This window comes from Oryzias melastigma, linkage group LG19 (assembly GCF_002922805.2).
Source record: "Oryzias melastigma strain HK-1 linkage group LG19, ASM292280v2, whole genome shotgun sequence".
Classification (NCBI taxonomy): domain Eukaryota; kingdom Metazoa; phylum Chordata; class Actinopteri; order Beloniformes; family Adrianichthyidae; genus Oryzias; species Oryzias melastigma.
In genome coordinates, this window is record NC_050530.1 from 4,963,112 (window position 1) to 4,972,384 (window position 9,273).

At 39.3% G+C, this 9,273-nt stretch overlaps 1 protein-coding gene across 1 annotated transcript; it reads left to right on the forward strand.

The window, feature by feature from the left end:
- Nucleotides 1-2,239: 2,239 nt before the first annotated feature.
- LOC112141812 lies at nucleotides 2,240-8,923 on the forward strand (the record flags this gene model as incomplete). The annotated part of the gene is given in 7 exon segments (XM_024264971.1): nucleotides 2,240-2,365; nucleotides 5,415-5,457; nucleotides 5,935-6,049; nucleotides 6,131-6,233; nucleotides 7,287-7,356; nucleotides 7,488-7,591; nucleotides 7,669-8,923. Coding segments are annotated over 7 exon segments (772 nt in total), but the record flags the coding sequence as incomplete, so codon positions are not given.
- Nucleotides 8,924-9,273: the final 350 nt, after the last annotated feature.

A 9,273-nucleotide genomic window follows, 5' to 3' on the forward strand; every position in this document is an offset into this window, starting at 1 on the left:
TTTCCATGCAAGTGGAACATCACAAGTCGAAAAAGACAAATTGAAAAATCTTCATGATCTAGAAGTCATTGGTAAAGAAGAAAGCTGCTTATCAACTTCAACAAATGTCTGACCTCCGTGCTGCTAATAAGGGTTTTGTCACTATCTTTCTTTCTAGCAATAGGGTTCAATACTTATTTCCCTCAATGAAAAGCAAATACATTTATATAGACTTTTTAAAGTCAATTTTTGTTGTGATTTTATATCTGTCACTGTTCAAATGAACCTACGATTGGGATGACAACCTGCCAATTTTATTTTTCAAGTGGCCAAACAAACAAAACCAGCGTGGGATCAAATACTTATTTGGCTGAGCTCTGCTTTTGCATGACTATCATGCTCCGTCTGCACACATGCAAATGTTTCTCCACTCCTCATATTTTTGGGGTTCCTTTCCTCTGCGTGACGCACCGATAAGCAATTTCTCCCACCTCCATTTTTCACAACATAATTTTGATTGATAATTATTGTTGGGAACATAATTCTGTTGGGCCACCCTGCAGAGTGAAAGACGAGTGGAATAAAATAGAAATGGTGTGTTGTTGGGTGCGTTCAGGCGAAGCCTCAACAAATGAACGGATAAATCTTCCAGAGCGGCGCTCTGCCGCAGAGAAAGGCGACCGGCTCTCTGCAGTCTGACTTTCATCACCGCCGGGTTGGAGTTCAGAACGTTCCTCAGTTGTCCAGGAAACTTTCTCAGAACAATTAGAAGTCCTGAAATGAAGCTTCACTTAGAGCAGAGGGGAATTTCCACATCCTACAGACCTGTTTCAGTCCATATGGTTTTCAAAACATTGGAAAAGCTAAAAATCCTCCAGTGTCTACACAGAGCGCCCCCTGCAGGAACGTTTCACAATTAAAAACAAATCTGCAAAAACTGACTCTTAAGAATGTTAGAAGTGACACTTGTTTCAAGAAAAAAAAAGTCTTATTTTCTGTTTTGCAAGAAAATTAATCTTATGAGGAAATATTTTCAATAGAAAAATATTCTTAGTGTAATACAATTACGGTCATATATCCCAGAATGCCACTGCGTGGTGACCTAATAGCACGTTTTTCAGCAAATTCGGCAGGTCGCATTTTTACAGGACATGCAGCGACCACGGGGGTTTTAAGAAAAAATTACTTCGGACGATTTTTTGACATCAGTCAGGGAACATTTGGAGGTCGTACAGTGGCAGTCCAGTAACAGGAGGGCAGGAATGGTCTCCAATCATCTGATGATCGGCTGATTTCAAACTGCCATCCTCCAGCCACCCCACTGCCACCATCCGATTGTTAGAAATGGGGCAGTAGCACCACGACACTCAAGAAGGGGTGTTGACACAAGGGCCCAGCAATGACCAGACGTCAGTCAGGTGATCCCGGCCACTAAATCTGTATATAAATATGGAGACAGCACAAAACTCAGACTATCATCTGATGAAGACTCCTGCTGTGGTTGGACCTTCGTTTTCTGTGGTTCCTTGGGAGACGTGTTTTGTCTAAGCATTTGTAAATTGACCAGATTATATTTGTACTTGTGAATGACTGGTGGTGTAGAATAGACGCTTTTTATATACCTCAGGCTACCGGGCAGCTGGTGGCACTTGATACGGCCGCCATCTAAACACATTTACACATCGTCCAATCAGAGCTGCTGCGGCTGTGGCTTCCCAGCTGGAATTAGTATTATAATAATGGTATAATAACAATAACTCAAAACATTATGCTTTTTTAAGGCATTTTTTTGTTATGATTTATTATGAAATGTGATCACCTGGAGTCAGAATTAAGAAATCTCTTGTAAATCTGTCTTTGTTTTCCCAGCATGTTTGGATTTGAGTTTACAGTTAGATGGTAATAAAGACGTGGTCATACCATTTAGAAATTAAGTTTATGCATTTTCTTAAAAAAAAGTTGGAAGCATAAAATGCCTAAATAGTCTTATCATTTGGCTTATTGGCTGGTAAAAAAATGTTAAAAATCTGTTCGGTCAGCATAATTTTTTTATGTAACAGGAAACACATTTATTCAATTATTTTGCTTTCACCCACTCCTTCTTATATTACATTATTTCTTTGGTTATGTCCGAATTCCCTTCCTTATCCCTAACTACTAAAAAACTGTCAAGTGCCCTGGTTTTAAGGGCAATGCTCACTGCTTTTCTCACTGCTGAATGAGAGGGAGTCTCACTCCCATGATGCCTCTGTTTTCACAGGTGCTGGGCGGTGCTCCACATCGTCCCACAGACGTCCTCGGCTGAGGTGGCGGCACCCGCCAACAACAGCTCGCCCAGGCCTCCATCAGACCACGCCCATCTGCCCTCCAACATCTCATTGGAGGAGTGAGTCCTCAGCAATTCCTCGATATCAATTCAGCTTTAAACCTCCCTCAGTGGCTCTTTAGGTTTCCAGAGTGGTTTTTAATAGATTTCATGTGTTTTATTGGTCTGAATCTTTCAACTTTTAGCAGGTTTGAACTCCTGTAGACTTGGTGTACTTTTCAGAGTAAAAAAAAAGAACAGGAGAAGAAATAAATGTTAAAGGTGCTCTGTCTTCTGACCTTTGAAATCAATCAATAAATAAAATAAATCGAAACAAAAACAATGAAAAAGGAAAAATTGTTAAAGTAATAATTAAAGAAGCTTATTTGTCATCTTAAATGTAAGTACATTAAAAGTACATTAAAATTACATTTTAATAATAATGATAATTTAAAAAATATGATAATATAATATATAATATATTAATATAATATAAAAGATTATAATAAAAAATGCAAAAAAATATGAAATCATACTTAAAAAATCATTTTTTCCTGTTCTTTTTTAATGTCAATTTTTGTAAAGTTTGTTTTCCTGTAGGAAAAATAGAAAAGAGTGAAATTAGTCCTATAACTCTTAGCATTTAAAGATCCTTATATTATTTTTATCTAGTAATCTACAAAAATAACTTACCTTAAAAAAATCTTTGTTTTTTGACTATACTTTAGTAATGTTTGTGTTTACTTTTATTGAAATGTAGTGGACCCAGAGGGTGATGATGGCCTGAACTAGTTTTCTGATACATTTTGTTGATAAAAAGATCCTCTATAAATGAAGAATTAATTGATTAAAAAAGCTGATTTGACAGTAATGGAGCTAGAAAAGACACATACTCAAAAAAAAGCTGAAATTAAAAAAAGTGATTTTTTTTTTGGTCTTATTTAATTTCCTGGAACTCTTTCGCTGCTCGCAGGTCCAGTTTTCCAGCGAGGGCTCACATCGGTTAGGCGGTTAAGTGATGCTCTGTGAGCTGCTGCTCTGCAGCACTCAGACCTCTGCAGTCCTTTTACTCTCTCATCAAAGCCGTGGGGTGAGAGGAGCTCCGTGAGGGACGAGCTCAGCCTCTGGTGATTCCTTCACAGACATTTAAGGTGGAATCTCACCATTTATGCCCAGAAACATCTCCGTTTGTGATGTGAAACCTTGTTTGTGGACTCACAGAGGAGAAGTTGAAGGTGTGCCCTCTTGTTCTTCAAATCCTAACAGCCCGACCCCACAGACCTCCACCAGCACCACCCCTCTATTTAAATCCTCCATTGTTTGCAGAACAATCTTTTTCCATTCAGATGACTCTGCAGATTTTATTCGTGTCACCCTCCTCTCCAATCCTTGCTGGTCTTCCTTTATGACCCGCTCAGTCAGGGAACTCGTCTCTTCTTCCTGGAGCAACACTGCCCCCTGCTGGGTTTGTGTGGTAAGGAGGTGACATCATTCTGTCGGGTCAATCAAGAACTGCTTAAAGATTTTCTTGAAGATCTTTGATGAAGAAGAAAGTAAAAGTCTAACTTGTGGTGGGTTTTGTTGAGCGACAATCAGAAGTAGAAGTGTAGTGAAATCATACAGTTCTTAATATTTACCTGAAATCATGATGCATTCAGGAAATTGTACGAATCCTCCCTTTTTTTCTTTATATAACCCATAAACTATCAGCATTACTCTGGATGCAAGTTCTGTTCACATCCACAGGTTCATGTTTCCCAAATGGATCAAAGTGTAACATCCACAAGGGGAAGAAGTACTCAAAAAATGTACCAAAGTATGACAAGTTATACCACAAAAAAGTCTTACTCAGGTAAACATATGAAGTACCCCCTTATATATTTACTTCTAAATTAGTAACAAAAATATATGGATTTAAAAAAAAAAAAAAAGTAGTTTGAGCATTTCTGATTTACAGTTTAAAACTGAGGATTCACACAAATGAAATAAAGTAGAAGTTCTGTGTCTTCATAGTTTGAAGTGTGATTTTAAATTGTTTTAACATAAATTTGATTTTCCCATAAAATGAGAGACTAAAATACAAAGTGACAACACTGGATATTTTCAACTGCGTAACTTGTTCATGCGTAATTCTGGATTTAAAACTTATACAATACATTTTGTTCGTAAGTACAAAAATTACAAAATTGAAAAAAATACAACATACTATTTACACATGCACAACTTCAAATTACAAAATTGAAATTAACTACACATACAAATCTTTAAAAAGTATGCACCAATCGCCTGATACGCACACACAAAACTGCATTTAAAATCAGATATGAAAAGATTTGTTCTTATGTGATGCATTTAAATGCTGCTAAAATGCTGGGTCATCAGAGTTTTCTTACACACAGTTGGATTTCAAATATTTTTTTTCTGTTTGTGTGATCTAATTCAAAAGATTTTATTGATTCAGGAGGTCTGTTAATCGTTTTGGATGTGGAAGCAAAGCATGGAGAAATGTCTTCATCCTTTTTGTTTGACTAAAGCCAAACATAGAGCTACATCTTCATTCTCAGTATTAGCTTCTGCTCCTGAGTCCCATCACTCCTGCAGAACTTCAAAAGTAACTCCAGAACTCCAGGGTCTTCAGTCTCCTAATCAGAACCATTGACAGTATAAGACAACTGACGTCATCTGGTTCCAACAGTCTACATCTCAAAAACATGGTGACTGAATGGACTTATTTTGTTGGAGTAGACCATTTTCTATTCAATCACACTCAATTCAGATCTCTTATACAGTCAATGGTTGGAAATGTAGACCTTATTGTGTATTGTTGTGTTTACTGGTCTTTCAGGAATATTAATATGACTTTGTGACCCAAATAAATATTCATTTAAATTTGAGACTCGCAAAAAGTGATTTATTAGACTTTTCCTTGTGTGTTTTCACCTCAAAAAGGCTCAACAAATGATACAAAACACATTTGCAACTAAAGTGGAAAAAACACCCATTTATCTTCCATTTAAATCTGGTTTCAATGGCTTGTTTTTCACCTCTTTTCCCATAATAGAAGTGAAAATCCTCTTTAGCTGTTGATAAACTTTAAACTCAAAAAAGTAATTATGTGTTTTGTCTTTAGTTCTGAGAAAGCGGGAGAGATCGCCACCATCCCTCTGACCAAGGTAACCCACCACAGATACAGGAGCCTCACAGAAATAACACAAAAACACACAAGGTACCTGTAAGAAGAACACAAATTAAGGCCAAAGCTGCCCAGATGAATGTACTTCCTGTAAAAAGTTCAGTACAACTATATGAATATTAAAGGGTTAAAAACTAAAATATGATGGAATTTATTGATAGTTTTAAAGAGACATGATTAAGTTTAGTGTATGTTTTTACAATTATGACTGTTTTATTGCACTTTGGCTGTGTCAGGAAGTTCTACAAGAGTTTTAGCAATTAGCAAAGTCATGACAGTTTTGCTGAGTCATGATTAGAGTCAGGCTCAGACAAAGCTTAAGCACACATAAAATGAAGGAGTTTCCAACTTAATAATTATGTTATATTGTTTAAACTCCAATTTGTCTCACAAAACAAGACTTGTGAGTGGTTGTATTTTTTTGCTGATGTTTTCTCTGGTGTTGGTTCTGGTCCAGATCATCGTTCAGCGGTACCACACCTACTGGTGGGTGGCTGAGCTCATCCAGGTGTTCATCGCCATCAGCGTCACCGTGTCCTTCCTGGTGATGGGGTCAGCCATGAAACACACACGTGAGTCCCACCTTTTACCCCCACCCCTGAGGAGGGCTCAGGTACGCAGGTGTTCTGACCCAGTTCTCCTCCTGCTTCCAGTGGACGGGTTGGTGAGCTCGCTGTGGGCGTGGAAGCTGCAGGGGCTGACGGAAGTGTGGGAGCGGCTCTTCCCAAACCACCATCACATGTGCTCAGCAAGAAGGTGTGAGTGTGGGTGGGGGGTGGGGTGGACCCAAGTATCAATATTTGTCGACTTTGACCTTTTATTTCCTATTTTCTTATGAATTTGGCAGAATTGCTCAATTTTACAGAACCTAACAGTTAAACATAGAATGTCTTTCTCCGTCTGGATCAGAAGTGTCCAAATCCAGGCCTCCAAGGCCGGTGTCCAACCAACCAACCTCCACTGAAGCTCCTTATTGGCCAAACACACCTGAACCAGGTAATCAACAGCAGATCTGGCAAGATTTCTGGAAAACCAGCAGGAGGTAATCCATTGAGGCCTGGATTTGGACACCCCTGGTCTGGATTAATATCTGATAATGCACATTTTGAAGGGCATTATCCCACTAATGCCATGGTCACTTACAAAAGAAATAAAAAATTATTCGACTTTAATCTTGTTACCCAGCCAGCCAGGCAAAGTGGGCCCCTCATGGTTTAAAAGTGGACAGAAAATATGGGCCACGATTGGGTTTGTCTGCAGTTTCTGTGGTGGCCCCAACAGTTTTTGCCCACATTAACCTAAGTAGGGTCTCAGTGGGTTAGCTCGCTATGCTAGGCAGCTGCCTGGTGAACAGCATAGCTAGCGAGCTCCTCTGTAGCGAGTCAGCAAGTTCTACTGTAGTATGCCAGTGAGCTACTCTGTATCAAGTGAGCGAATTCCTCTGTATTGAGCTAGCAAGCTCCGCTGTAGCATGCTAGGGAACTCTGCTGTATTGAGTTAGTAAGCATTTCCGTAGCAAACTAGTGAGCTCCCCTATGTATCAGGCATTATCACTGTGGATTATCACTTTTCAATGCACACCCAGCAGCCAATCAGAATTGAGTATTCAACCGGACTGTGGTATGACCTGTATCAACCCAGCAGCTCAGGCTTCCTAGGCGTTGATTAATTTCTGATAATGCACACGTCTTTGGGCCTTACTTAAATACCCCCCCCCCACCACCACCACCACCACCTGAAAAAAAACAGTCTCAAAAAGATCCAAAATAAAAAAGAAAAGAAAAGTTAATTAAAACATTTTTTTCCCAGTTTTGTCAAAGGTTTTGTATCCCTGCTCGCGTTTGGGATCATCTTCATCGTGTCCGCATGTGACCCCAGGGTAAAACACATACATGCACACACACACACACACACACACGTGCACACTACCTAATATGTATATATACTTGGGTGGGAGGGGGGGTGTCACTTAGTCCAGTTCTCATATTCTGTCAATTCTTCTTTTTTTAGGGGTTTGTGGTCATGCTGGACAAAGTGGTGTCATTCTCCCTGAACACGGAGGTGGGGCTGTTTGTCTTCATCATGCTGAGGGAATCTAGAGAACAGCGCTTCCAGTGAGTATCTCCTGATGAGCAAAAGGACGCTCTTCACACTGAAGCTCTACAGTCTGTTTCTTGTCCGTGTCATCCAGACACCTACCGATCCCTCTGCCGGTGGGAAGCTGTACCTTCAGCTTCTCGTGGCTGCTGCCCACCTACTTCCTGTTTGCAGTGATCTACGACGTCCTGCAGACGCTGGCCGAAGTGTCTCACTATTTCCCATTCCACAGCCTGACTGAGGAGACACGCCCACTCAACCGGACGGAAAGCGTCACTGCAGCTAATTGGACTACGTCCGTCTGACCTCAGAAGTGCAGGAGAGCAACTGAGGAGTCTGATAAGGCATGATGGCTTCACCTCTGCAGCTAAAAATGGATGACTCTGGTGCACACACCTGTCCTGTGTCCACGACACTTTTGTGCAGAAGTGCAAGAACATAATATAATGAAAAGAACAGAGAAGCCAGAGTAGCACTGAAGTCCACCTCAAAGCACTCACAGAAAAATGTGGAGAAGAAGTCCTTCAGCTTCAGCATGTTTACAGAAAAACACATGTATAGACATTTGTAGGCATCACATAGCAGCTGGAGACTGAAAACACTGAATTCAAGAGACTTCAGGGGGAAAATCTGCACCAGCTTTGAAGTGTCATACTGTAAACAACCAGCAGGGGTCAGATCCACAGACACTATCTAAGCGTATTTCAGGAAGAACTGACTCCTGGATGAATCTAGTAGTCATTACATCAAAAAGGTTAATTCAATTAGACTCTGTGAACTATATTTACTCCTTAAACAGTGTTTACTGAGCTGCTGAAATCTCTAATCCTACCGCCGTAGAGTATGTCTACTGCCACACACAGCACAGTTAAGGACCTGAAGACCACATCTGCATTAAAACACTTAGATTGCAGCATACTTTTATTCTTTTGCTTCTAATTTAAAGAGAAGCTCACGTACATCTTAATCTGGATGAAAGTTGTGTTGGGGAGTATTGGCAGCAGAGGACCTAGATGCATTTATGAGACCCCTAACTCAATATCTTTATCAAAATTTTTCTACAAAAATAGCAAAAAAAAAAAAAAAAAAAAGAAGAAAACACTGAAGATTATTTACTACATACTTTCTGCCCTGTAGTTCATCATCATTCCACTAGGGGCAGCAGAAGGGCTTTTTCAGCTTATTTCAAAATGGCCGCTTCCATGAAATGCACTTTTTGCGGGAAAAAGTTATGCTAATTTTCAAAGCTTTATGGGGAGCTTAACTCATCTTTTGTTGTCTGTTTTTTAAAGGACTACTTGCTGTTCTGATACAATGCAAAACTTGTTAAAAATCAATTCTTTACAACATGTTAAAAAAACGTTCTTGAGACGGAGGGTAAAAAATGTTTTTCATAAAAACTCATCAATATTTTTACTTATTGAATCACCCACCTGATCATAATTGATACCATCTATATATCATTTAAAAAAAATAATATTGCAAAAGGTTTTCATTGATTTCATCAAAGGGTTTAAAAACATCTTAATTTACAATATACACTGCTCACAAAAATTAAAAGAACACTTTTTTATTGAGCCTGGCATGAATTGAATGAATCCTGTCTGATAATGTTCTGGTTGGTTAAACAGCTGAGGGCCTCGTTAATCAATTTCAGCTGTATTGGTGTTCATGGAATTAACAACAGGTGCACTTCAGT